Genomic DNA, 27,883 nt, shown 5'->3' on the forward strand with positions numbered 1-27,883 from the left:
TACATGGCCAACATGTAATCCCACTTTAAAAAATTATATTTTTTTGCCTAGATTTGAAATTTTCTTACAAATTTGGTATAAAATTTACATTTTTTGCCCAGATTTCTAAATTTTGTTACAAGTTCATCTTAAATTTAGTTTTTTACATCTTTTTTTGCAAAAAAATTGTTTCGAATATGTTTTCCTATGTACTAAATCATATTTATACAAAAAAACATATTTCACATGAAAATCCTTCTTTTTTTAATATAAAAATCTTTTTTAAACATTTTTGTAGGCAAAATATCTATTTAAAAACTTTTTTTTAGAAGACATTTTTTTATGAAAAATACCAATTTATAAATATATATATTTTTATTTTAAATACCTATTTATAAAAACATAGTTATGTAAAAATGCGTGAAATACACTTATGTAAAATATGTTATTATATTCAAATATACCATAAAAAAAACTTTTATAAAATAGGTATTTATTAAGTACATAAAAAATATTTCATGTGAATATAAATACATAAATATATACAAAACCGTTTTTATAAAAAGAAATATATACAAACACGTATTTTATAAAAACAAAAAAATGTATACAGACACTTATTTTATAATAAAAATATTTGTATACAAACACATTTATATATATATATATACACACACACACACACACAAACACAAACATGTATTTTATAAAAATGTATACAAACACATGTAACATCTTGTTTCCTGTCATTTCTTATTTCAGAATCGTGAGCCAGAAGTCGATCGTTTAAAGGCTTTGGGACTTAAGGAGGTAATGTTTAGACCTTTTGGAAGGAGGCGATGATGGTTGCAAGTTCTTAACCTTTGAATTGTATTTTGGTCTGAAGGGTAGAAAGGGGAAAGTCATAGGTTGGTTTCTTGCATGAAATATGGATTTTTGTTCGAGATATCTAGATAATATTGTGCGGTTCTTCAATACCTTTCTGTGGATATAAAGATCATCAAAAACGGAGTTGGAATGAAAAAGTAGTGACCATTAGAAGTTAGGAAGGTTTTGGGTTTAGTCTAGTACGTTGGGCGTACTAGGCATGGATGATCGCGTGGATTCAACTTGGTACGATAGGTGTACCAGAAGCATGCTGGGCATACACGATCAGAATCCAAACCCTAATTTTGGGGTTTTAAGCCCTATTTAAGCTCTTTAACTTCCCCAAACCCTTTCCATTCTCAGCCTCCAACACTCCAACGTCCTCCCTTGAAACCGTAACCCTAGTTTAAGCCTTGTGAGCAAAAGAAGGTGTTTTGAGTGCTTTGGAGTGTTCTCGGTGCATCTTGGAGAAGAAGGAGCTCATCGAAGAAGTGGTGGTTGCATTGGAGCTTGTAGATCCAGACCTTGTTCACCTTGATCTTTCTTCTGGAGGTATAAATCTTGAATCTTGATGATGCATTTGTTAGATCTAGCTAGTTTCGAGTATTATGAGCTTTTGGTCACTTTAGTGCATAAAGTTTAGATCTTGAAAGTTTGTGACCTTGTTATGGATAAAGTTGGAAACTTTATCAATCTAATCATCATATTGGTTCATATCTGAAGGTTGGAGACATGGACTTAATGGATTAAGTTGATAAATTTGAGACTTAAAGACTAGATCTTTGTTGTGTGGACCATTCTAATGGATAAAGTTGTAAACTTTATCAATTATGGAACTTTTAGGAACCATAAAAATGTGATCTTGGTCCTTTTATCCCTTCCATGCAAGATTTATGATGTCTTAATGGATGTTTATCGTATGGGGTATTTTGGGGGAACTCACTAGGCATTGTGTTTACCCGGTTGTTTATGTTTTTCAGATTTTATCGGTGATTCGTGGGAAGGCGAAGACAGGATTGTACACACTCATCAACAGTATTGAGGATTCCACATTTCTTATAGTACTCTGATTTTTAATATATGTATTTTGGAATAAACGGTTTTTCTTAATAATGGATTTATAATTTGGAAGTTTTACTTTAATAAAATGAAACTTTTTGGTTGTGAAATATATATATATATATATATATATATATATATATATATATATATATATACACACACACACACAAACAAACAACTATTCTATAGTAAACGTGTATATATATATATATATATATATATATATATATATATATATATATATATATATAACAGATTTGTATATATTTATGCATTTATATGCACACAAAATGGTTTTTATGTACTTAATACATACATATTTATATAAAAGTTTTTTAAGGTATATATGGGTATAATAACGTATTTTACATAGTTGTATTTCATGCATTTTTAAATAACCACGTTTTTATAAATAGGTATGTAATTTTTTTTAAATGCTTTTTATAAACTTATCTTGGTCCTTTAGGTCATTTTGGTGCAATAAAGTTTAGATCTCGAAGGATTGTGACATTAATATGGATAAAGTTGGAAACTTTATCCATTTAGACATCTTTTTGATTCAGATCTAAAAGTGGGCGACTTGGACTTAATGGATTCGGTTGAGAAAGATGCATTTTTGGGTCCCTTTAAGACTTAAAGTCTAGATCTTGGTGGTTTGGACCATCTTAATGGATAAAATTGGAAAACTTATCCATTATGAAGCCATTAGGAATCAGATCTGATGTTTTAGCTTTGGTCCTTATGAATTAAGCTTTTTTTTTTTTAAGAAAAGGCTTTCAGACTGAGGACCACAACGTGGCTAAGGAAGGCCACAACATGGTGACGAGACTTATCACTTTTTTTTTCCTTTACGTGCTCACGGCGTGGTGACATGTCTGCCACAACGTGGTAGCAGATTTTGATCGGGATTGGATTGAGTGGCCACGGCATGGCCATGGGTTGGCCACGACGTGGGTGTCAACTGGATTAACTTTGACCGTTGACTTTTTGACTAGTTGACTTTTGGTCAACCTTGAGTAGAATTAAGCATTTGGCTAAGGATTGATTCGGTTTGGCTTTAGGCAGCTTGGGTTGACTGTTCTGTTGCTGAGGTGACGGTTGAGCTTCCGATGAGTAGTTCAGCTGAGTTTGCTCACTATAATGTAGGACACTAGGGATTGTATGTGCTTGTAGTCTTTGTGAATCCTATTGTATGCATGTGTGCCTTTTTGCTATATATACGTGGGGTGAAATAGACCTGGTACAACCTTATGCTGACATATGAGTTGAAATAGACTCGGGGGTGAAATAGACCCTGGGGTGAAATAAACCCGGTACATCCTTGTTCTGACATATGAGTTGAAATGGACTCGAGGGTGAAATAGACCCGATACAACCTTGAGCTGACATATATGTATGGTAGCGGTATTTTGGGGAACTCACTAAGCTTTGTGCTTACGGTTTTGTGGTTTAAACATTTTCACGTACTTCCAGTTTTAAAAAGAAGAGTCTGACTTGATCGCACTGCATCCCCTGAAGATTTATTCCGCAATGATTATTTATGATTTTACTTTGATGTTTTGAGAATACTTATACTCTAATCGTCTTTTGAGATAATGTATGAATGCTTTTGACTTATTTAAAATAAAAGTTTTACTCGGTATTTTTAGGACGTTACACAATTCTTAAAGAATTATGGTTGTTGCATCTAGAAGACAATGATGTTTTTGTAAGTGTGGATGAAGGAGACAAGTTTTCAAACATGGTTGCTCAATGCTCATGAATTTTGATTTTGAGGAAGACAGAGAGATGAAATAAGTTTTATTTATGGATTGGGAGATTTTTGTAGGACCTTCTTGTACTCTGTAGCCTTTACGAAACATATTGTAAAAAGAAAAGGTTTATTAAAGGGAAAATGATACAGTGTGGTTACTCGGGTTGACAACGTTCGACATCGCTTCCTCTCCCATTTACAAACTCATTAGGTGGCGGCAACTGTTATGTTTCACTGTCGTCGTGACCCAATAACCTGCTTCGATCTCACTCACTTTCTCCCTCTAACTATTTCTCTCTATCTACTCACAAAGGAAGCACAAACACCGTCACATGAGGTTTTCAAGATGAGATTGAATGGGTACCCGACGAGAGAAGGACTTTCGATTGACAAATTCTTAAAGAGGATCGAATGGATATTGGAAAAGAAACGTTGCGGGGAGGTTTGTATCAAAGGAGGGGAGGATCAGAACAAATGATGGTGTTGCCAGAGAAGAAGGATGCGCGAAGACAAAGAAGAGACATGGTGTGAAGGAGGCTACTAAATGACTAATCTAGGGTTATTATGAGTTTATATATATATATATATATATATATATATATATATATATATATATATATATATATATATATATATATATATTATCCATGTGTAAATGACATCGTCTACATGTCGCCACATGGCTCCAAAAAAATATATAAAAAATTAATTTAAAAATTCAGATCATCAAAATAACCGACTCTTCCTACATCAGATCATATAACAGTGTAATCGACAGAAAAATTTTAAGAGAAATTAAATATCCTCCTACTTTTCTTCCTACATATCCTCCTACCCATTTGAAATGATGACAAGTGTACTAAATTAATGATAATCTTATCCAAATATGACACATGTCACCATTTTACATGGGTAGGAACATAAGCAGGAAGGAAATGTAGGAGGATATTTAATTTCTCAAACTTTAATGACATGTTATGTAAAAGAAAAAAATTAGTTATGCAATTTTCCTTCGTTTTATAGATTTGTTGGGCCAAAATATGTGGCATCTCTCTCTGCTCGGCCCAAGAACTTAATCTGGCTGTAGCATGGGAGAAATGGGCGTTTGGTATTATCTTTAACCTCGAACCTCCACTGTGTAATAGTGTAATTTGGTGGGTATTTGCTATTGCTAAGCTGAGATCCTGAAAGGGGATGGCCCAATTGGAATAAGGTTTTGTTTCAGTGAGTGAATCGATTTCTATTCTATTCTATTCTCTGAGCTCTCGACTCTTGTTCACGAACACCACCCACGAAAGACAAGAAACCACACAGGGTTTTAGAAGATGCAGCGATTCAAATCTTTATCAGCACTCAGACGTTCGTTTCAGAGGCAGTCTCACAGTTGCTACTCCACCATTTCTGCTCAACGCGACAACTACCCTCAACACCACCGTTTTGAAGAAGATGTATCTCTCTCCCTCTCTTGCTATTTCAACTTTTTAATTCTCATTTTAACTTACACTTGTTGTATTTCTGCAATGATGTTTTTTGCAATTACAGGTTTTAGTGGAAGGAAGAGCTTTCTCGAGAGCTGCCATACTCAATAGACCATCTCAACTCAATGCTATTACTACATCTATGGTTTCATCCTCTTTCTCTTTCCTTTTCCTTCCAAGCAAAAATTTAGGATCATAGAGTAGAGTCGTGGCAAACTTTTGGGCATTTTTCTAGCTTTTGTTGAAAAATTGGAAGAACTGCATTCTTATCATTTACAAAATACTTGTTACATTGCTGATTGAGAACCTTGATCCATATATGAATCTCATGTGTTGCCTTGTTCTCAATGATTTTTTTTTTCACTGAGCAATGTTTAGATACTCAAACATTGTTTAAATTTTGAATGTAGGCTGGTCGATTACAAAGACTTTATGAGTCATGGGAGGATAACTCACAAATTGGATTTGTCATGATGCAGGTATTTCATGTTTCACTGAAATTTTTTCCTTCTTTATGTTAGGGTTTGTTTCTGTTTGTATCTCTAAATGTCATTTGGATTTCTTGAAGGGTAGTGGTAGGGCATTTTGTTCTGGTGCAGACATGGTAACCATCTATCGATTACTTCAAGAAGGTGTGCATCACTCTTTTATCTTCTTTTACATTTTCAAATGTTTAATTATTTGTGCAATTGCAAAGCAGCTAGGCTATAGAGATCAAGTTATTAATTTTCTTGCTAACTTGCTACTTGTATTATAAACAGGCAATGTTACTGAGTGCAAAGAACTTTTCAGGACATTGTATCAGTTTATATACCTTTTAGGAACATACTTAAAGCCAAATGTGAGTATTCAACTTTCTTCTTCTTCTTCTTCTTCTTCTTCTCTCTTTCTTATGACTATTTGACTATTTGACCATTGAGTATTGATGATTTAACAGTTGGCTATCTTGGATGGTATCACAATGGGTGGTGGTGCAGGAATTGCTGTTCCTGGAATGTTTAGGATTGCAACTGACAAAACGGTGTGCATTGCTACCTCTCTTTAATTAAATTATTGACTCATTTACCCTTGTATAAACCTCATGAAATGAATTGCAGGTTTTTGCAACTCCTGAAGTTCAAATGGGATTCCATCCAGATGCAGGGGCTTCATTTTATCTTTCTCGTCTCCCTGGTTATTTAGGTTGCAATCCAACTCTTAATTCATTATTTATTTATTTTTTATCATTTCCAAGAATAAAATATTCTTAATCCTTTGGAATTTTAAATCCTAATTCTATTTTTTCTTGTGTTTTTTGCAGGTGAATTCTTGGCTTTGACTGGAGAAAAGCTTAATGGAGCTGAACTTGTTGCATGTGGCATTGCTACACATTATTCACTAAGTGGGGTATGTAGTTTCAGCTGATGTGTCCAATTTTTTACATTGAATAAGAATATATGATGATTTGTAATTTATTTAATGATTTTTACAGAAACTTGCATGGATTGAAGAACGCCTTGGTCAACTCATGACAGATGACCCTTCTGTCATATCAGATTCTCTTGCTCAATATGGTGATCTTGTTTATGTAGATAAAACCAGTGTTCTTCACAAGTAATGTTCTATTAATTCCACTCTCCATCTGCCATTTCTCTTTTAGTTGAAACTTGAAACATGGTTTGCATGATTTGTGTTAGTTGCATAAATTGGCAAAAAAAAAGTGAAACATTGTTGCGTAAATTAGTAAAAAACAACAAATATTGTTTCATAAATTGGTGAAAATTTACAATGTTGCATATTGTGGTCATAGAATGAACTATGAACCATTTTGCATTTATTTTTGTTTGCACAAATTGGAAAAAATTATAAGTATTACACATTTAACCCTGTTGAATTATGTAAGATTAAAGTGGCAGCTTGTATTACACTCATAATCATTACTAAATTATTAATTTACCCTTTGATTGGTGTTTTCAGGATCGAAAGAATTGATAAATATTTTTGTCATGACACTGTTGAGGAAATTGTGGATGCTTTAGTAAGTTCTCCCTCCTTCCCTTTAAGTGCCATCATTTTCTCAAATGTTTTTTAAATATCAATTATCAGTAATAAAAAAAGAAACAGAAATGGCATAACATGTACGCTTATTATGCAGAAAGAAGCAGAGTCGCATGATGAATTATGTTCAACAGCCTTAAAGAAACTGAAGGAAGCCTCTCCTTTGAGCTTAAAGATCACTTTGCAATCTGTGAGTGACCTAATCAACCTTTTTTTTCTTTTTGGGTAAATTTTCTTTTAAATTAAAATGTGGTGAAATAAATAAATAAATAATAAATGCAGATAAGGGAAGGTAGATTCCAACCTCTTGATCAGTGTTTGGGTCGTGAATATCGTACATCTTTGCATTGCATCTCTAAACAGGTTTCTGGAGACTTCTCTGAGGTATGTATGGCTTAATGGACTTAATCCCCCTAAGCTTTTTGACTTAATGTACCAAGGACAACTTAATAGAGAAGTTTAGCTCATTATGTGATAATTTCTTAATTAATCTTTCTCTCATTCATTGTAGGGAATTCGTGCAAGATTAGTTGACAAAGATTTTGCGCCCAAGGTACCCTTTTGTGTTCTTTAAGTATTAACACCCCTTATGAAATATGATTTTAAGTTTTTCAATAATTGATTTTCTTTTTTCTTGAATTTGATAGTGGGATATTCCAAATTTGGAAGCGGTGACCAAGGACATGGTGGACTCCTATTTTGCACCACTTCCTACTTCTGAGCCTGAACTAAACTTGCCCACAGCCTTGAGAGAGCCTTTCATGTGAACTTTCTAGGTTTATCAGAGGAATGTCCGAATGACACTTATGCCCTTCCTACCATAAAAAGTCCATTTTTGGCAAAAGTTTCGAGCTTTTAGTTGTGTTGATTTTGGTTTGTTAGATTGCCAAGTATTATTGATGTGTAATTTAGATATATTAGTTTAATTTACGCGACGAATGGTTGATTACACAGTTAGAAACCAAGGAATGCAAGTAATGGCAAGTTGTACCTTGGTAAAGTCAATGTTTTTGGCTTTCAATTGCAAAAAGAAAATGAAAGACGAGATTGGGTTTTTTTGAATAATACATGAAAATTTTAGATGTGTGTATTTTGAGTTAATGTTCAATGCATGTGTTTGCATTGCATGGTCTTGACTTTGACAATGCCTTCTACCATTCAAATCACGGGAGAAAATTCAAGAAATGGATTTAAGATATGTTTTGGCAAAATAGCTAGTTAGTTGGAAGGTGTAATTTTTATTTGGATGGTAGTTTTTATTTGTGTAAAAGTGTTTGGCAAAGTTAAATGTAAGCATTTGAGATATATAAAATTGCATAAAAGGCATGCAAATAAAAGACTGATTTTTTAAAGACAATCTAGTAATTTTGTTTACAATAGGCAGGAGCTTTTCTTTACACATGTTACCTGAAATAGTTTTTCAGTCGGGAGTTTTTGTTCTAAAATAAACTTTAAGCTTCGTGTACTCTCAAACTAAGGTTGTTTTTTTTAGTTCAAGTTTTTTTAAAGCTAAAAACTCTTGAGATCTCTGGAGATACCCCCGAGACCAGCATCACTTAAATTGTAATTGTGTTCCACCTAAAAATGTGGAATGGGGACACATTTTAGATTTATCATCCGTACAAAAGATGTAAATTCTCTTTTTCATTGAAAATAGTTTTAAAAAGCTCTCATGCAATCCTATCAAGTCTTATCACATGTAACAAACAAACACCGACACTCTGTCAAAACGATATACTTAAGTTGTACAAAAGTTTCAATACTGAACACATCAATCCTTGGGCCTCATTCATTACTTAAGATAGGGCATTGCAAAACATAACATTTTTGTACTATATTTTGACAAATTTAAACTTCAATTTCATCTATAAAGAAACAAATTACCCAAAAAAGCGAAACAATACTTGATAGTTGATGGAACTCGCCCTCGATCACTTGTTTGCACAAAAGACATAAATACTTTTCTCATCCTCATGATCTAAGTAGTCCTAAAAGTTTGTCTGGCCTTATCGCAAGTAATATAATGATTACCAGACATGTTCAATTTGAAGAGAGCTATTCCAATCTTTATAGAATGTGACAAAACTGTTACAAATCTTATAACAGAAAGGGAACAATATATACATATGCAAATGCAAAGAAATCAATATAGATTCATAGTTTTTTTTTTTTCTTATATACGCACGCAAGCATAACCTTATAAGCCAAATTAAGTGTAGACAGACACAATCAAACAAACAGCATTAGTAGTCTTTGCAACAATAATTACACTTTTAGCTTCAAAGGGCAATTAGTATACATACTAGTTAGTTTACTACACTTAAGCAGTTCTCCCATGTACCATATTTAGAGCTGAAAGTACCACCACCAGTTTGCTGAGCATACTCAGAGATAACAGCACGTGCACAAATGTCCCAAGTCCTTGCAATTTCTTTAAGTGACATCGGTTGTGACAGGCTTCTTAGAGATATACTGAACCTTGATTTCGCCTTCACTGATAGATCCTCATACTCCTTGCTGCAATCACAAAGGTCAAATATGTCATTTTACCTTGAAAATAATGCTATTTTCCCTAACTAAAACAAAATTAGTTATTACCTGATTTCGACTGGAAACTTATCCAAGAGAATTGGAGAACAATTTGGATAATTTGCAGGAACGAGCAATCGTAGAGGTTGAATAGGTGACTGTTATGAGATTCAACAAAACAATTTTTAGATAATTAAATAAAAAAGTAGGTTGCTATTATGAGATAACACTTACCATTTGGGCTGAAGCATATTGGGACTTTAAGTTGGGACCGAGAGCTCCTGCACTGAAGGAGCATTTAACCACGGTTCCCTTGGAGGCTGCAGCAGGGTCAACATCCTCCGCGCTAAAGCTAATATCCACCACAGTGTCTATGAGTCCCCGGTTTATATCCTTTATTTCTTCCAAAAGGGAGTGGTTTGTCTGCAACATTACAGAAGATTAAATATTAGTGTTACATACAAGAAATAGCAACAAAATATTATTATAGCATGCTACTTGGATTTCTTCGTAATCATATTACAACATTGGACTTTGAAAAATCTGTGCAGCTATAGAAATGTCATTGAAATACAAAGCGTTTTTCACTGCTATAATTAGGTTGATTTTTCAAAGTATAATACAATGCTCAAAATAGAACAAACTGAAAGTACAATACTAAAACTGGGTAGATTTTCTAAAGTACAATGCTTTCATAAAAAAATAAAAAATGAAACAAGGATGCTATAAGTATAAAATACTACACAAAAACGAAAGTAAATTGCTATTTCGTGAACTTATCCCTACCTTTTACATCAATGGTTCCTCAAAGTCAAAAAATCACCATTGATGCCAACTTACTATTTATGTCACAAATCAAGTTAATGTGGACTCGAAAAGATGGGATTCACCATTCCTAGTAAAGGTTGGGACTTGGGAGGCATTTGATTCCATTCTTCCATTTTTTTTTATTAAAAGACCAAAATACCCTCATTGTATACATCAAGCAGAAAGCAGGAAAAAAATTAGTACCTCAATCCGTGGCCTTTTGACTGCAACATTGAAAGGCATTGCACTTGTAAAGCATTTCATCTTCTTCCTGATGGGATTGGGATTGGAATTGGTTTCATCTTGAGTGATAAAAGATGTTTCTTGAAGATGACATTTTGTCATGGCAACCAAATCCTCACCAACTGCAGCTGTTGATCTGTTACCTGGTGCTGATCCTGTAATCCTATCAATCATACTCACAACCGAACCAATGTCACTAACAGAAGCACTCAATGCATTCGATGAAATTGATTTCACCTGTCAACCAAACAATTACAAAATGTTTTAGTCATACAGTTTTACAGGCTCTCTCAAAAACATTACAGATTTTTGCAGTTTACAAACTTACCACATTGAGTAACCTCTCAATAGGCTGTTCTGCAGCACTAGACTTACCAATCGATGTCACAACACCATTCCCATCTGGACTAGTAAACTCAGCCGATATGCCAGGTGTCCCAATAGCAAGAGATTGACTAGTCAACACTGCCTGCCCATGTCCAATGTTCACAACATTAGTCAAGTTGGCAGAGTGCATAGTTTTAAACATAGTTTGTCCCTCAATCTGTGGGGACACGCCACCTGGAATTAACTGAGTTGAAAACAGACTGCCACCTGGCATCATTTGTTGTTGTCTGAGTTTCATATCACCACCATCATCATGAAGCTGAGTCATCTGGTTAACTTGATTTCCTTCTGGTTGTCTGAACTGCTGTTGTTGTTGTTGATATTGCACAAGTTGTTTATGAAGCTGTTGTTGTTGTTGTTTAATATGAAGCATGTTTGTGTTCAGCTGTAGGGTACCCATTGCCCCATCAGACACCATTGGATTTATGCTCCCACTCCCACTCACTGAGTCAAGCATTGAACTCATCCTAGTCTGTTGAGAATTTGAAGTTGAACCCCCAGATAGAGAAGTTTGCTGTAGATTGACTGTTTGCATTTGGGAAGTCATTGGGTTTCCGTGTGTTTGTTGTGATTGTGATTGCATAAATGGTGGTGGTTGTTGTTGTGTGGGGGCGGGTCTCCGGCGATTTGAGGTGATGATATGGACAATTTGCTTCTCATAAGTAGTCAGTTTGTCTTTGTAGCTAACTAAAATGTTGTGCTTTTGGATTTGTAAGAATGCCATGAAACGTTCCAACATGTTTTTGAACACTTTTAGCTTCTCAAGTTGCTCGCTCTTTGGTTGCTGATGAAGAGAATCGTGCTGGACAACAAAGTTTTTTGTTAAATGCAAGAAATAGCAATGTACTTTTACTGATTGATTTATTAGAGCAATGTCAATGAAATATAAAGCAATTTTCACTGATATAATTGGAGTAAATTTTCAAAGTATAATGTCCTAAATTAGGTCCCTTAACAAGTGAAAAGCACAATGGGACTACAAAACCATAAAGATATGTATATGAGCCACTACTAACTTACCTGTAGCAATTTTCCAAGAATTTTCTGGTGCATGTCATTCAAATCTAGTAGATACAGATCCTTCATAGCTTTTATCTGTAATCAAAATAAAAACAAATTTGGAGTAACTGAAAATTACACTACAGATGCAAATCCCTCATAGATTTTATCTGATCTGAATTCTAAAAGATATGTAATCTCATATACAATACCTTTTGATACACTTCCTCCTGCCAATCTCCACCATTTTCATTTCCAGTCTGAGCTGTCCAATATAACGATGCAACAAAAAATTTAAAATCTGCATACTATTAGCTCATTGCAATTTGCAACAAACAAAAAAGTTTTTTTTTTAAAAAAAAAAAAAAAGTGGCTGAAGGATACCTATCCCATTATGAGACACCAAAGGATTTATGTTTACTTGTTGGGCAGCAGTCCCATTCACTGAATTTTGCTGTAGAGAACCATTCATACTGATATTTTGTTGCACAGAATGCATATGTGGTGGTGGAGGAAGTGGTTGTGGTGGTGGCTGCTGAGTGGCAGCAGGTTTCCGGAGGTTTGAGGTGATGATATGGACAATTTGCTTCTCATAAGTACTAAGTTTGTCTTTATAGCTGACTAAAATGTTGTGCTTTTGGATTTGTAAGAATGCCATGAAACGCTCCAACATGTTTTTGAATACTTTAAGCTTCTCAAGTTGCTCATTATTTGATTGCTGAGGAAGAGAAGCATGCTGGAAAACAGTGTCTTTCGTCAAATTAAAATACAAAAAAGATTGTCTTTAAAAGTTAAGTGCTTTTATTGATTTGTTTATCATAGCATTGATCCTACTTTCATTTCATAAAATAGGTCTCAGGTTCAAGCTTATCCATAGGGGTGAGGTATAGTGGTATACCCTTTTTTTTACTTTCAGTTTTTCCTATTATAGCATTATACTTTGAAAAATCTACCCAATGAGAAGAAAAATAAACATACAATTATATAATAAGGTAGATTTTTCAAAGAGCCTAAATAACACTGTTAATCACCACCATGTAGCAAAAAATAAGGGGGGTATGGAACTTACCTGCTGCAATTTGCGATGAAGTTTCTGGTGCATGTCATTCAAATCTTGTAGATAAAGATCCTTCATAGTTTTTATCTGAAATCACAAGGAATATAGAAAAGATTTGGTTACTTGTAAAGATTTTATGTTGTAAACAATCATGATGCAAACTGTGATATCAGATACTTCCCCTTTCCTGAATGAATTGTAATTTCTTATACTGTACCTTTTCATACACTTCCTCTTGCCAGTCTTCACCATTTGTGGAATCTAATGATGCTACAAAAGAGTTATAAATTTCTTTATCATTGGAATGTAAGTGAATACATTATATAATGCAAAGTCTATTAAAAATACCTGGATCTGAGTTGTTTACACTATTAGCATCTGGCATGGGATTTTGTGATCTGGTTTCGATAGTCAATATCTTGAAACATGTCTTCCGCATATAATCAGACTGCAAACCAAATGAGTTACAGGATTTAAATCGCAAAGTACCTTACAACATATGGCAAACATGATTTCACTTCAATGGAAGTATTTATTTAATAAATACTTCCATCTTGACATAATGACTCCTGTAAAATCTTCATAACACTAAGCGAAAGCAAAAACTACAAAAATAAAAGAACATCAACAAATAGAAAATACAACAAACCTGACTTGTTGCAGTGGCATAAATCTTCTCTTCAAAACTCACAGCTACTTTCCTAAGCTCCTGTAGCCCCTCATCTCCAGAGACCTGAAGGTGCATCTTCATGGCATCCAATCTATGTAAAATTAGCATTTTTTAGTCAAAAGATGAAAGTATTTACAAGATATTTCAGGTTAAAATCATGATTTTGGGAATCAAAGAAGGTATATATAACCAGCCACATCAAGCAATGTAAGTGAAATTGTTATTTTTTGGATAATCCAACTAATATGAGACTATATTTCTACACATAAAGCTACACTATTAACAACAAATTCCCAACAGCTAACATCATCATAGTTAATGTAAGACTTTAAGCAGGTTAGCATAATCAGATTCTTAAAACACAGAATCATGAAATTTAATAGAAGGATGTAAATACACACATCCTGTTCACCATCCTTTCCCTTAAATCTGCTTGCAGTTGAGCCCTCCAATCACTAGATTCCATAGAGGAGTCACCAACATCGCCACTTCCATCCTCAATATGCCTCCAATTACTCGTATCCATTTCCTATTTGATAATTGATTTCCACTCCTAAAACAGAAGTATATTTGCAACAGTCAGAAATGATTTAACAATAATGAGAAAAATCATAAAAGAAGTGCTCCTTCCTATTAACATTGGAACCTAGAAGCATGATATACATAACTTGCATGATACTAATTAAAGAAACACTATTCATGAGAAAATCATTCAAATAAGGGTAATTAAGCAATATAATTTGTGTTTTATAACATAGAAGACATCAAAATTGAGAGGTGAGCATATGATCGAAAATTTCAGTAAGAAATACGTAGAGGTTTCGAATTCAGCAATCTACAACTAGTAAGCTTGAAGTTCCTGAATGATTTTGTAAAAAGAGCGTCAGCAATTAAAGAGTTGGAATTAGGGTTTTGATACGCAGTGCATATGTGATCGTTCTTTCTCCCTCTCTATCTGAAAATGATAAATCCAAAACAATCGAAAAGTAAACGATCGAGTATAAGGAAGAGAATGAACTAACTTGCGGGTGATCGGGTGTTAGGAAGAGTCAAATCGCATTAGGTTACCGGTGACGGAGACGTGAAAGATGATCGATCCTACTTCAACGAGAGACAGTGAACGCAAAAAGAAGTCGTAGACGTAGCAGTTGCAAACTATGGCTTACATGGAAATGGAAATGATGTAGAAGAGCTCAAAAACGCGGAGACAACTTTTTCTCATTAATAATATAGTTACACGATCAAATTTACTTTTACCGCCCACAGTTCAGATATAAGATGATTGATTCCTTGCGACTTGTGTCACGTGGCTATGGTAATCTTAAAAACCAGAGCTTTTATGAAATAATAAAAACAAATTTTTTTCTTCTTTCAATCTGAATTTTTATTTTCTTTTTGTCCAACTCATACAAAGTGTTCTACATTTTATCCAATCATATTATAGAGAAGAACTTAATTGTTGGTTACGTGATTTTAGGATCGCTTTTGTAAGGTGTTCTATAAAGATGGACGGAGTCAATGCGGATTGGCTTCGGGCTCAAGGTGGTACCGCGATACCACGGATAACACTACCAGTTAAAAACCAAGATTCACACGTTATTCAACTCATTGCTCTCTCTCTCTCTCTCTCTCAAACACAATATAACAAACTACCGATGCACCAAACGATTAACCAATTTCAGCTATCTCAAGAAGCTTCACAATTCCACTATTCACAATGCATTCTGAAAACCCAATTCTAATCAAGTGATGAACCCAACCCTCAAAGCCAAAATGAAGAATCAAGCGAGGAACCCCGACCCATCCCCAACAACTCACAACACATAGAAAGCCAAAAAATGGACCCAAAAAAGGGGGGTTGGCGAAGGCTTATATCAAACATTTTGGAAAACTATGACCGAAGAATTTAACAAATATTTGACCCTTTTTGGGAAAGAGCTCTAAAACACTTCAACCAAGGAGGTTTAGATTGATATAAGCATCAAATGAACTCCAAATGGAAGGATTTACAGGCAAAAAAGTTACCAAAATTTAATTGCATCTACAACCAAAAAATGTGTAACACCTGGATCCCGAGATATTTTATATTATTTTCAATTTTGGCATTTTTAAGGTTTGTCATGGCATGGTGGAGAGGTACCACGACGTGGCAATTCTAGCTTAGTTCGCGTATTTCATTTAAGCCGTCACGGTGTGGCAGTATAGGCCACGACGTGGCAGCTGGCAAGTGGCAAACCCTATTTTCTGGGTTTTGCTCCCCATTTAAAGAAATGAGCCCTTTTGGTGTTCTTTGAAGCCTTTGAAGGAAGAAATAAGAAGAAGTGAGCTAAGATTCAGCAAGCTAGTCCTCATCCTTTGTGTTGGCACTCTTCTGGACATTTGTTAGTGTCCAAGACTCAATTTTTATCATGATAGGTTGTTAGATCTTATGTTTTGTCCCTAAATCTTCATGTTCTTGTGGGTTGGAGTGATGGGATTTCATAAAGTTTGCAACTTTATGAATCTATGGGACATTTGACATGATTGTTGGTTTGGATCTGGTTTCTAGTTGGGTTTTGATCCATGCATGATTTCCATGGAAAAACCCTTATTTTGACTCATTATGGCTTCAAGTCATGCATTGGACATGCATGTCTATAAAGCAACAACTTTTGTGTTGCTTTTGATAATAGAAACTGAGTCATGGACTTTTCGGAATAAGTGAAAGTCATGTCTTATTTAGCCTATTTGAAATCTAGGGTTTGAGATTTTAACCTTTTGAGTGGTCTTAACAGATAAACTTGGAAACTTTATCCTTCTAGACCTGGTTTAGGACCAGATATGAGCTTTGGAGCTCTTAGGATCGCAGAAAGCAACTTAACCCATTAAGCTGCTGAAAACCCAGTGCCCACAGCGTGACAATAGGTCGCCACGGCGTGACGGTGGGAAAAATCGTGACGGACTGTTACTAGAGGGCCACAACATGGCCATAGGTGGCCACAATGTGGCGGCTGACTAAAGTTAACATTGACCGTTGACTTTTGACTTGAGTTAAAGTTTTTTTCGGTCACCTAGTTTGGAGGAAGAGCTAAGGGTTTATCTGGTTTAACTGAATAAGTGGTGCATTTTCTGTCAGTAAGAGCGGTAGCAGTTGAGCATTTTCTGTGAGGTGAGTCTTCTCACCACGCTGGTGGGTCGAAGGCACCAATACCGGCCTACTGATTTGTATATGTAGTATGTATGTGTTTATATGACTATTACTGATATGAATGTATGTTATATGCATGGAGCCAATCCGGGCTCGGAGTCATTATGGACTCAGGGTTGATACGGACCCGGGGGTTGATACAGACCCGACACAGCTACGTGTTGTTTCATGGAGTCATTAAGGACTTGGGGTTGATATGGACCCGGGAATTGACACGGACCTGACACAGCCACATGATGTTATATTTGTTAATGTATATGATGTATGTGGTATTTTGGGGAAGCTCACTAAGCTTTGTGCTTACAGTTTATTTTTATAGTTTCATGTATTTCCGGTACGAAAGAGAAGGGCCCAACGTGATGGCACAACATCCCCCTTATGTTTCTGCACTTATGATTATTGTTATTCTGATGTTTTGGATAATTTGTATCATGGTTGTTTCCGAGACATATGATGTATGGAATTAATGGACTTAAAAATGAAACATTTTATCACTGTTTTGGGACGTTGCAAAATGAAATTATGTGCGAGTGGAAGATCTAAGGTCAATATTTTAAAGTCGACACAATGTGAGTATCGCAAGCTCTATAAATTGAAAGCTTTTCCAAAAGATGAATTTATGTGCGAGTGAAAGATTTGTCATTTTCCATTCCATGAACCAAAAAACAATTAATTGTGTAGGTTGGGGGATGTTAGGGATGGAAGTGGGAGAAGGAATAAACGTTGATGTGGTAATGAGTTGACATGTGGGTTAGGATGGTGAGAAGGATTGACTCCCACCATCATAAGATGGGTATATTTACATATTATGTATCTCCTATTTTACTAAATGATTTGTAGCATAGTTGTATCGGATGTTGGTGGAAATGAAATGTGTCATTCAGGCTGAGGGTTCAAGTACTGCCTGGGACAAAAGTGTTGCAAAAAATATTCAAACCATAGATAGGAACCATATTATTGAATCACCAAGATATAAAAAAATGCATACATTTATTATGTCGTCTTCTTGATGCATAACTTAGAAGACAAAACAGAACATATGTGTCATGACCTTCCTCACAAAGACCGCTTAGTTTTCTTCAACTAATCTTGTTGATGGGGAAGGGGGTCCAAGTTGTCATAGAAATTGTTATTGTTGGGGACCAACTACATTTATACCCAAAAGATTAGAGTACCCATTAAACTCTAAGACTGATTGGTATGGTTCCAAGCATTTACGTTGCCAGGTAAGCATCAATATTCTTCTTCTCTCCACCACTTTTTTGGGGGTGGTGTTCCAAGCATTTAATGTTGTTGTAAGGTCAAGAAAGAAGAAAAACTAAGGAAGAAAGAGAGAAGAAGGGTGCGCTAAGCCAAGTTACGAAGAAAACGAGTTTTAACATAACGAGAAGCATGAATGGTGCTCCTCCAGCCATAATAATGGTGCTCCTCCAGCCATAATAGCATTGTGGTGGTGTCACGTTGTCTCCTCCACGACGTTTCATACCCGTACCGCACAGCCTAATAATGTCATACGTATGATATTTAATTGTAAATTGTTGAATAACTTAGTAACCTCAGAGACATATAGTGACCACACTTATGGTTAGTAATTTATAATACATCAACTTTATTAAAACTCGAAGCTTGAAATTGTATTGCAAAAGTTTTAGGCGCATTGCTACTCCTTTTAACTTTATTTCGTTAAAACAGCTCTGATTATATATTTATAAGAGGACTAAACCACTATAATCACCATACTTACACAACCAATGATATAAGATCAACTGCGGATGAAAACAACATACAACATAACCTATACATGTCTATTTTCAACTAGTCCAACTATATAGCCTTAAGTAAGGTCTACTTTATGCTAACATAAATAATGCAACGACTTGACTTCAAGACTGATAAAAATGGTACTTATGCAACATAAATATTTCAAGGACTTCAAGACAATGATAATATATCATCGATTTTATTCTGCAAAATATCATAACATGATGTATGGATATAAAGTCAACTAAAATCGACTTTTTTCTGTTGAATATCGTAACACAATGTATGGATATAAAACTAGTAAGTTCTAGTCCGCAGTTTCCATTCCATCATATTTCTTCTGTTTCTATATAATATAATGATGAACATAACATGAGAACTTTGAAGAGAACAATCACAACTTTTTATAGATTGCGACAAAAATGTAACAGTTTTAGTAACATAAAAAGGCTCAGCTCTACCACCCACTTGAAAAAGAAACTAAAATAAAATTGTAGCCTCTAACCCTCCTAAACATAAACTACGTTTAATTTGATATATATACTACTTACAATTTCATACAACCAAAAATTCTACACATCTTGGATGATATATTTTTTTTCTTAAATATGCAACCATAACAAATAAGCAAAAAGTAACTGTAGACAGATGCAATCAAACAACAACATCAGTAGTTTTTGTAACAATAACACTTTTAGCTTCAAAAGAAATACATTACTAGTTTACTACACTTAAGCAGTTCTCCCATGTACCATATTTAGAGCTGAAAGTACCACCACCAGTTTGCTGAGCATACTCAGAGATAACAGCACGTGCACAAATGTCCCAAGTCCTTGCAATTTCTTTAAGTGACATCGGTTGTGACAGGCTTCTTAGAGATATACTGAACCTTGATTTCGCCTTCACTGATAGATCCTCATACTCCTTGCTGCAATCACAAAGGTCAAATATGTCATTTTACCTTGAAAATAATGCTATTTTCCCTAACTAAAACAAAATTAGTTATTACCTGATTTCGACTGGAAACTTATCCAAGAGAATTGGAGAACAATTTGGATAATTTGCAGGAACGAGCAATCGTAGAGGTTGAATAGGTGACTGTTATGAGATTCAACAAAACAATTTTTAGATAATTAAATAAAAAAGTAGGTTGCTATTATGAGATAACACTTACCATTTGGGCTGAAGCATATTGGGACTTTAAGTTAGGACCAAGAGCTACTGCACTGAAGGAGCATTTAACCACAGTTCCATCAGCTCCCTCAGAGGCTGTTGAGGCTGCAGCAGGGTCAACATCTTCCGCGCTAATGTCCACCACAGTGTCTATGAGTCCTCGGTTTATCTCCTTTATTTCTTCCAAAAGGGCGTGGTTCGTCTGTAGCATTACAGAAGATGAAATATCAGGGTTACATAGCAACCAACTTTCATTGATTTGTTTATTACAGCATTCTACTTTGATTTCTTCTTATTACAACATTACTTGTTTAATAAAAACAGTACCTCAATGCGGGGCCTTTTGATTGCAGAAGATGCAGTTGAATCAAGTTCTGAAGTCTCACCACAAGTCAACTGTTTGAAGCTATCATTCATACTTCCAGCAGATGAAACAACATTTAAAGGCATTGCACTTGTGAACCTTTTCATCTTTCTAATGGCATTGGGATTTGTTCCCTCTTGAGTGACAAGAGTTCTTGCTTGAAGCCGACATTTTGTCATGGCAACCAAATCCTCACCAACTGCAGCTCTTGATCCATTACCTGGTGCTGATCCTGCAATCCTATCAATCATACTCACCACTGAACCAATGTCATTAACAGATGAACTCAACGCATTTGCTGAAATTGATTTCACCTGTCAACCAAAACTCCATTAAAACTTTTACTACTTAAATGGTGAAATAACTTTTTACAACTTTTTCCAATTTACAAACTTACCACTTTGAGTAATCTCTCGAGAGGCTGTTCTGCAGCACTAGACTTCCCGGACCCAATCGAAACCACAACACCATTTCCATCCGGACTAGTGAACTCAGCAAGCAAAGGGGAAGCCGAAATGCCAGGTGTCCCGATAGAAAGATTTTGACTAGTCAACACTGCCCCACTTAATTGCCCATGTCCATGTCCAATGTTTCCACCATTGGTCAAAGATGACACACCAACACCACTCATTAACTCCCCTGGTAGAGGAGAAGCTCCAGGTGTCGAAGGTGAAGGAACAGTAAAAGGCGAGTTAGCAGGTTTAAACATATTCTGTCCCTCAATCTGTGGAGACGCGTGTTGAGAAATTTGTGGGGACCCGCCACCTGGGATTAACTGAGGTGAAAACGGACTGCCACCTGGCTTCATTTGTTGGTGGTACCCCGCCCGCTGTCCCGCCACCTGTTGAAAAGTTCCCGGTTTCACACCCCCCATTTGCTGTTGTTGTTGTCTGAGTTTCATATCACCACCAGTATCATGAAGCTGAGTCATTTGGTTAACTTGAGTCCCCTGTTGTCTGAATTGCTGCTGTTGTTGTTGTTGCATGAGTTGTTGTTTCTGAAGGAATTGTTGCTGCATTTGGCGATTTTGAAATTGCTTCAGTTGTTGGCTTTGAAGAAGCTGTTCTTGTTGTTTAATATGAAGCATGTTTGGGTTCGGCTGTAGGGTACCCATGGGATTCATGTTCATTTGTTGGGACCCACTCCCACTCATACTTTGACCTGGGTCAAGACTAGAAGTGGGCTGCATTGAATTCATCATAGTTTGTTGAGAATTTGAACACCCGGTTAGAGAAGACATGGGATTTCCATTTTGCTGTGAGTTTCCCTGTAGGTTGACCGGATTGACCGTTTGCATTTGAGAACTCATTGGGTTTTCGTGTGTCAATTGGGAATGTGTTTGTTGTGATTGTGATTGCATATGTGGTGGAGGAAGTTGTTGTTGTTGTGGTTGTGGTTGTGGTTGTTGTTGTTGTGTGGGGGCGGGTTTCCGGCGATTTGAGGTGATGACATGGACAATTTGCTTCTCATAAGTACTCAGTTTGTCTTTATAATTGGCTAAAATGTTGTGCTTTTGAATTTGTAAAAATGCCATGAAACGTTCCAACATGTTTTTGAACACTTTTAGCTTCTCCAGTTGCTCGTTCTTCGGTTGCTGAGGAAGAGAATCATGCTGGACAACAATGTTTTTTGTTAAATGCAAGAAATAACAATGTACTTTTACTGATTTATTTATTGAAGTTTGAAAAATCTACCTGCTGTAATTTTCCAAGAATTTTCTGGTGCATGTCATTCAAATCTAGTAGATACAGATCCTTCATAGCTTTTATCTGTAATCCCAAAAAATATAACTTCAGGTTCTATAGCCTATTCTGACAACTCACTGGAGTATCTATAATTTCATCATATACATCACCTTTTGATAGACTTCCTCTTGCCAATCTCCACCATTAGCATTACCCGTCTGAGCTGTCGAATCTAATGATGCTACAAATAATTTACAAGATCAGCATCACGAAATAAAATTAAAAATTTGAGAATAAAAACACATGTAATAAAAACATTACTTGATGAAGCCTCTTGCATAGGTCTCTGTTGTTGGAAAAGCTGTTTCTGTTGATCAATTACATTCTGCTGCTGAAATCCACCTGCTGTTGGAAGCCTTTGTTGCATATTCCCTTGCATCATATTTGGCTGTTGTTGCATACCCACCTGGGCTGACTGTGTTTGCATATGTGGCATCACTTGCTGCTGTAACTGTGGCTGAGACTGTTGAACTTGATTTGGCAACAAACTCCCCGAATTTTGCTGATTCTGTTGTTGAACTTGAACAGGAATCTTGGATTGCATCATGTGTTGTTGCATTCCAGAGTTACCAGATTGAGTTCCAAGCAACTGCTGTTGACCACCTGATTGACTACTTTGACCAATATGTTGCTGTTGCATACCAGAAAGATTGTTATGTTGACCAATCAGATGCTGTTGTGGCTTATTTTGTTGACCTAACATCCTCTGTTGCTGTTGCATGTCTGAATAGGTATTCTGTTGTCCCATGAGCTGGTTCTGTTGCATGTTTGTAGCATTCGGTTGTTGCCCCATTGGATTTGACTGTGTTGGTTGTACTTGTACTTGCTGCTGTGTTGGTTGTACTTGTACTTGCTGCTGTCTTTGTTGTCTTAGAGCTGATTGTTGATGGTTCATTAAAGGCTGACTAGATTGTGGTACAACAGACTGTTGATTTTGAACCGATTGCATCATTGTTGGTTGCATGACAGATGGCTGCAACAAATTCTGTTGCTGTTGTTGTTGTTGCTGAATTTGTTGCATTGGTGCAATATTGCCTTGCTGGACTTGGAGCTTCTTATTTGCCATTTGTTGTAACTGTTGTTGATAAAGATAATGAGAGTTTTGAGTTGGTTGTTGTTGTTGTTGCTGTTGCTGCTGTTGTTGCTGTTGTTGTTGTTGAGGAGCAAGTTGTTGTTGCTGTTGTTGTTGTTGTCTTCCTGGTATTTGTCTTTGATTTGCAAAATTATTGGGGCCCATTGTATTTCCTACAGAATTTTGTTGAACTTGAACCCCTGACATATTTTGAATGTTCTGCAAGCTTGGATTTTGGCTGGAAACATTTGAAATTGTAGATTGTGCTAAGCCAGTGCCAGGTGGCATTGCAGCTGATAAGCTAGAAGAACCTTGGATTCCAGTTGAACCGAGGTTATTGTGCATGGTTTGTGACAAAAGTTGTTGGTTTTGCTGAGGATGATTAGAGGGGACAGGAATAGGAAGTGGTTGACCTTGGCTGTTGACTTGCTGCATGACCTGAGAGCCTGTTTAACAAACAAAGAAAATTAGGTAAAAGTGAAAATGAAGAAGAATATTATAGTCTATTTAGAAATACCTGGATCTGAGGGGTTTACACTATTAGCACCAGAGTTTGACTGCATAGTATCTGGCATAGGATTTTGTGATCTGGTTTCCATAGTCAACATCTTCAAGGATATCTTCCGCAAGTAATCAGACTGCAAACCAAATTAATTGAAAATTTTAGGTCACAAAGTACCTTAGAACATGTGTGGAACATCATATCATGGAAAAGACAACAAACCTGACTTGTTGCAGCAGTATAAATCTTCTCTTCAAATCTCACAGCTATTTTCTTAAGTTCCTGTAGCCCTTCATGTCCAGAGAAGGGAAGATGTCTCTTCAAGGTATCCATTCTATGTAATCATAACATGGATCAGTGATAAGATTACCATATGGAACATAAAATATATAAATATAAGAGAATGATGTGTATACGTATACACACATTTTGTTCACGATCCTTTGTCGTGAGTCTGCTTGCAGTTGAGCTCTCCAATCACCAGATTCCATAGAGGAGTCACCAACACCACCACTTGCACTCTGACCAGCCCTCCAATTACTATCCATCTCTTATTTGATTATTGATTTTCAGTCCTAAAATACAACTATATTTGCAACCATCAGAGACGATTTAGAAAAATTAGAAAGGTACTTAGTTTCCAAATATGAAGCACCCATCCAAGGGTTAAGTAAAGGTTCGAGTGGTGTGCACACAATAACTTCAGGTGTCTGGATGCGCACAGGATGTGCACCCATTAAGTAGAATTAGAAAGAAATGGATGCATACATCTATGTATATAGTGTGCCACACATATTTTTGAAATTTTCAAATCCATCCATCAGGTAAGGTGTGGGACAGATTTAATTCCAAATTTCCATGGTTCCTAGGCTTTAAGCTTCAAAATTGACGCGCAGCATCCCACGACTTCTTAGGTTTTCAAATCAAATAAAATTGTTATATAAATAGTAAAAAATCGGTGTTGTATTTACAACAAAAGAATATCGATTTTGCAATTGATTAGTACTAGATTTAACATCGGCACACTCAATTACTACTTCTATGATAGTAGCAAGGTTAAAGTCCCTGTTTGATTGAGTAAAAAGAGGGCCAGCAATTATATAGCGTACATACTTGAGAGATGCCTAATTCTTAGAATTAGGGTTTTGTTACCCAGCACACACCAAGCAAATGGACGTAGTCGTTCTTTATTCCTCTCTATCAGAAAATCATAATCCAACAATTTTCAAAAGTAAAACGATCCAGTATAAGGAAGAGATTGAACCAATTTGCGTGTAGTTGGGTGCAAGGAACAGTCAACTTGCAAAAGGTTACCGTGAAATGGTCGCCGGTGATGGAGACGTGGAAGATGATCCCTACACCGACGGGAGGGTGAACACAAAATGGATCGAGACAAGAAAATGGATTTTGGGATAAAAGTTTGAACACCGCTCACAAGGCTTACAATAATGATTAAAGGAGTCAATGACGAACATATATATACACCAGTGCATCTGGGTTTAACTTATAGAAAATGACCAAAATAATCACTAGCCGTGTTTTTTATAAGGTTTTACCCAAAATAGTCATAAAAATAAAAAGATTACCAAACTATCAAATATATTCTGGAGACTCAAAAATATTGTTGACATGTTAAATGTTATTTTTTCTTAGAAATTAAAAGGACGTCGTTTTGGTCATCATTGGCTGCGAAAATGTGGATGGTTGATTGTGAAAAATAACATTATGTATTATGTATGTTTTTCTTTTAAAGACATATATTGTCTTGTCACATTGACTACGAAATCACAATCGCGAGGTTTCGTACATATTAGATCATCTTCAACTAAGATTGTTCATTATTTGGATAAAATCGAATTGTCCAATTGGATAATTTGGATCAGACTGTTTGGTTCGGATATTTAGATTTTTTGATTGATTTTTAGCAAAGCCGAATTATTATTTTAGATTTCGGATTGGTTTTGGTTTATAAAATAAGAACCGAATAGTAAAAAAAACAAATAATGTTTATTTATTTAATTGTTTTTATTATATCTTTAATCTTTTATAAATTTACTAAATTATATTGTTAATAGATTAGAAAACTTCATCCAATATAATACCTTAATTTGTATTTCTTATCAAAAATGTTTTTTGTCTTGCGAAATACTAAACTACAATATATTTTTCTTAGTAGTTTTTTTATAAATTTTAATTCACAACTAAACTTTTTTTAGTTTATTTTATAGAGTTGGTTAATATTCAAGTTATATAATATTTAAAATGTTTTGTCTTTTGAAAACTGAATTGTAAAAACTAATCCAATCGAACTGTAATTTGGTTGGATCGGATAGGATTTGAATTCAGTTTGGATTATTTTGATCCATGTTTTGAAAACCAAAATCAATTTGAATTCACTTGATTGGATCGGATCGAACTCCTATCTTCAACTCACTTCTATTTTTCTTAAAAGAAATAGATTAAAAATAGGGTAAATAATGTTTTATTTTCAACCCTACTTTATTTTTTTACCCCAAAAGTATATCTATAATATATTTTATTTTTGTAGCTTATTTAGATTGTCAAACACATTCATTCTACTAATTATTTTTTAGCAAATATACAATCTATATTTTTTTCATTACAATGATATTAAATTATATTATCAGAAAATTATAACAAAATAAATTATTCGTGTATAATGAATTGAATTAATTATTAATTTATTGAAAATGATTATTAAATAAATAAGATTATATTTATAACACACTTTTAAATAAATATTATACTTGTATTTATAGAAATATTACATATATCGGTGGTAATTGACTATCTTCACTCATTGTTAGGGCTGTAAACAACGAACCGAATGAACATGAACGGATAAATGAGCGAGTTTTTTGTTTATGTTCGTTCGTTTAACAAATTACATTGTTCATGTCTGTTCGTTTATGTTCGTGAACATGCTGAACACATAAACAAATGAATATAAACGAACGGAGATAAACAAACATAATTGAACATATATGAACATAAACAAACATATAATATATTAATGTAATAAAAAAATAGTTGAACATAAAATGAACTTAAATTAATGAATATAAACGAACGTCCATGAACATATTGAACGAACAAGACTATTGTTCATGTTCGTTCATTTAACTAAACGAACAAGAACTTGTGTTTATGTTCGTTCATTTATTAAATAAACGAACATCCTGTCGAACGGTTTAGGAACAGTTCGTTAAACGTTCGGTTCGTTACAGTTCTCCTCATCGCATTGCGAACTATCAATATATTGTGCAGACCGTTATATATATTGTGCAGACCATTATCTGCAAAAATATGGTTGACTTGTTAAAAATGTTATTTCTTCTTGTAAATCAAAACGATGTCGTTTTGGTCATGATTGACATTTCTTCTTGTGCAGACCGTTATATATATTGTTCTGACCTCTATCAGTGACATTTCTCTTATAACTTCAATTAGTGTGTCAAGATCATGTTCATCCTCAATTATTATGTTACATAAAATAATGTATGTAGTCATTATGTCATGTAGTACTTCTTTTTTCTAAAAACAAGATGATCCCTCGATTTTTATTAGATTATTATTGTAACATAAGGGTTAACTACATGTTTATTAACATATGTTATCGTATTTGTAAAATATATGTCACACCCCCAGACCAGAATGGCAGAAACATTCGGGGGCGGATGACTTCACGTAGTATCATAACAGTTGAATATCGTAAAGAAAGTAAACACAACCATCATAAATATAATAAAAAGTTACATTGTTGCTTGTAATACATGTTTCAAAAGAATATTACAAATATGATGATTTAAAATGTTTTGATAACAGACGCCTTAGCGTTCCTTCTCCAAAAGCTGATGGTTACCTGTATTACTGATTCCCTGAGAAATACAAGTAGTTTTGAAAAAGTGTCAACAATTAAGTTGGTGAGTTCATAGGTGTTTTTGTACCGAAATTGGTATGTCTTTTAGTAAAAATAACTGAACATGTTTTCCAGAAAATCAAATATTTTCTATGTATATGTGATAGTTTGAAAAAAAGTTCCAAATGCTGGAATGCAATAGTATCTTTCGTGCTAAAATGGTGAAAGTGGATTTATACACATATAATGTAATTACTTAATGCATTTAAGAGTCTTGTAAATCAAACTTATTTTAATACTCCGTGTGAGTTTTATAACCATGCTATTGACC

The 27,883-nt window shown here is 34.9% G+C and overlaps 3 protein-coding genes across 9 annotated transcripts; 1 reads left to right on the plus strand and 2 right to left on the minus strand.

The window, feature by feature from the left end:
- Nucleotides 1-4,827: 4,827 nt before the first annotated feature.
- LOC145117184 (ATP-dependent caseinolytic (Clp) protease/crotonase family protein) lies at nucleotides 4,828-8,262 on the plus strand. Its single transcript, XM_079053480.1, has 14 exons — nucleotides 4,828-5,109; nucleotides 5,204-5,284; nucleotides 5,550-5,618; nucleotides 5,708-5,771; nucleotides 5,901-5,980; nucleotides 6,077-6,160; nucleotides 6,237-6,321; nucleotides 6,440-6,525; nucleotides 6,611-6,732; nucleotides 7,096-7,156; nucleotides 7,274-7,366; nucleotides 7,459-7,560; nucleotides 7,688-7,729; nucleotides 7,824-8,262. The coding sequence occupies exons 1-14, from the start codon at nucleotides 4,987-4,989 to the stop codon at nucleotides 7,941-7,943; spliced, it is 1,212 nt and encodes a 403-aa protein (XP_078909606.1). The 5' UTR covers nucleotides 4,828-4,986; the 3' UTR covers nucleotides 7,944-8,262.
- Nucleotides 8,263-9,240: 978 nt separating this feature from the next.
- On the minus strand, nucleotides 9,241-15,069 carry LOC145115068 (mediator of RNA polymerase II transcription subunit 15a-like). Its single transcript, XM_079051234.1, has 14 exons — nucleotides 14,891-15,069; nucleotides 14,270-14,421; nucleotides 13,848-13,959; nucleotides 13,547-13,646; nucleotides 13,416-13,468; nucleotides 13,211-13,285; nucleotides 12,526-12,877; nucleotides 12,354-12,406; nucleotides 12,163-12,237; nucleotides 11,084-11,944; nucleotides 10,717-10,992; nucleotides 9,940-10,128; nucleotides 9,775-9,863; nucleotides 9,241-9,693 (listed from the first exon to the last, which is right to left on the minus strand). Exons 2-14 carry the CDS (start codon nucleotides 14,392-14,394, stop codon nucleotides 9,483-9,485), a joined length of 2,571 nt encoding a protein of 856 aa, XP_078907360.1. The 5' UTR covers nucleotides 14,395-14,421; nucleotides 14,891-15,069; the 3' UTR covers nucleotides 9,241-9,482.
- Nucleotides 15,070-19,440: 4,371 nt separating this feature from the next.
- Nucleotides 19,441-25,138, minus strand: LOC145114942 (mediator of RNA polymerase II transcription subunit 15a-like). 7 transcript variants are annotated; one of them, XM_079051071.1, is made up of 13 exons: nucleotides 24,987-25,132; nucleotides 24,786-24,869; nucleotides 24,099-24,258; nucleotides 23,895-24,006; nucleotides 23,688-23,808; nucleotides 22,360-23,616; nucleotides 22,209-22,279; nucleotides 22,048-22,122; nucleotides 20,751-21,965; nucleotides 20,317-20,667; nucleotides 19,991-20,191; nucleotides 19,826-19,914; nucleotides 19,441-19,744 (listed from the first exon to the last, which is right to left on the minus strand). In XM_079051071.1, the coding sequence occupies exons 3-13, from the start codon at nucleotides 24,218-24,220 to the stop codon at nucleotides 19,534-19,536; spliced, it is 3,825 nt and encodes a 1,274-aa protein (XP_078907197.1). In that variant the 5' UTR covers nucleotides 24,221-24,258; nucleotides 24,786-24,869; nucleotides 24,987-25,132; the 3' UTR covers nucleotides 19,441-19,533. The 7 variants fall into 7 exon arrangements, with proteins under 7 accessions (XP_078907197.1, XP_078907199.1, XP_078907198.1 ...); XM_079051073.1 differs by lacking the exon at nucleotides 24,786-24,869 and having other exon boundaries at nucleotides 24,099-24,247; nucleotides 24,987-25,138; XM_079051072.1 differs by lacking the exon at nucleotides 24,786-24,869.
- Between the last annotated feature and the right edge of the window lie 2,745 nt (nucleotides 25,139-27,883).

The sequence above is a fragment of the Lactuca virosa genome, chromosome 5 (assembly GCF_052849685.1).
Source record: "Lactuca virosa cultivar CGN04683 chromosome 5, Lactuca_virosa_CGN04683_v6, whole genome shotgun sequence".
NCBI lineage: Eukaryota > Viridiplantae > Streptophyta > Magnoliopsida > Asterales > Asteraceae > Lactuca > Lactuca virosa.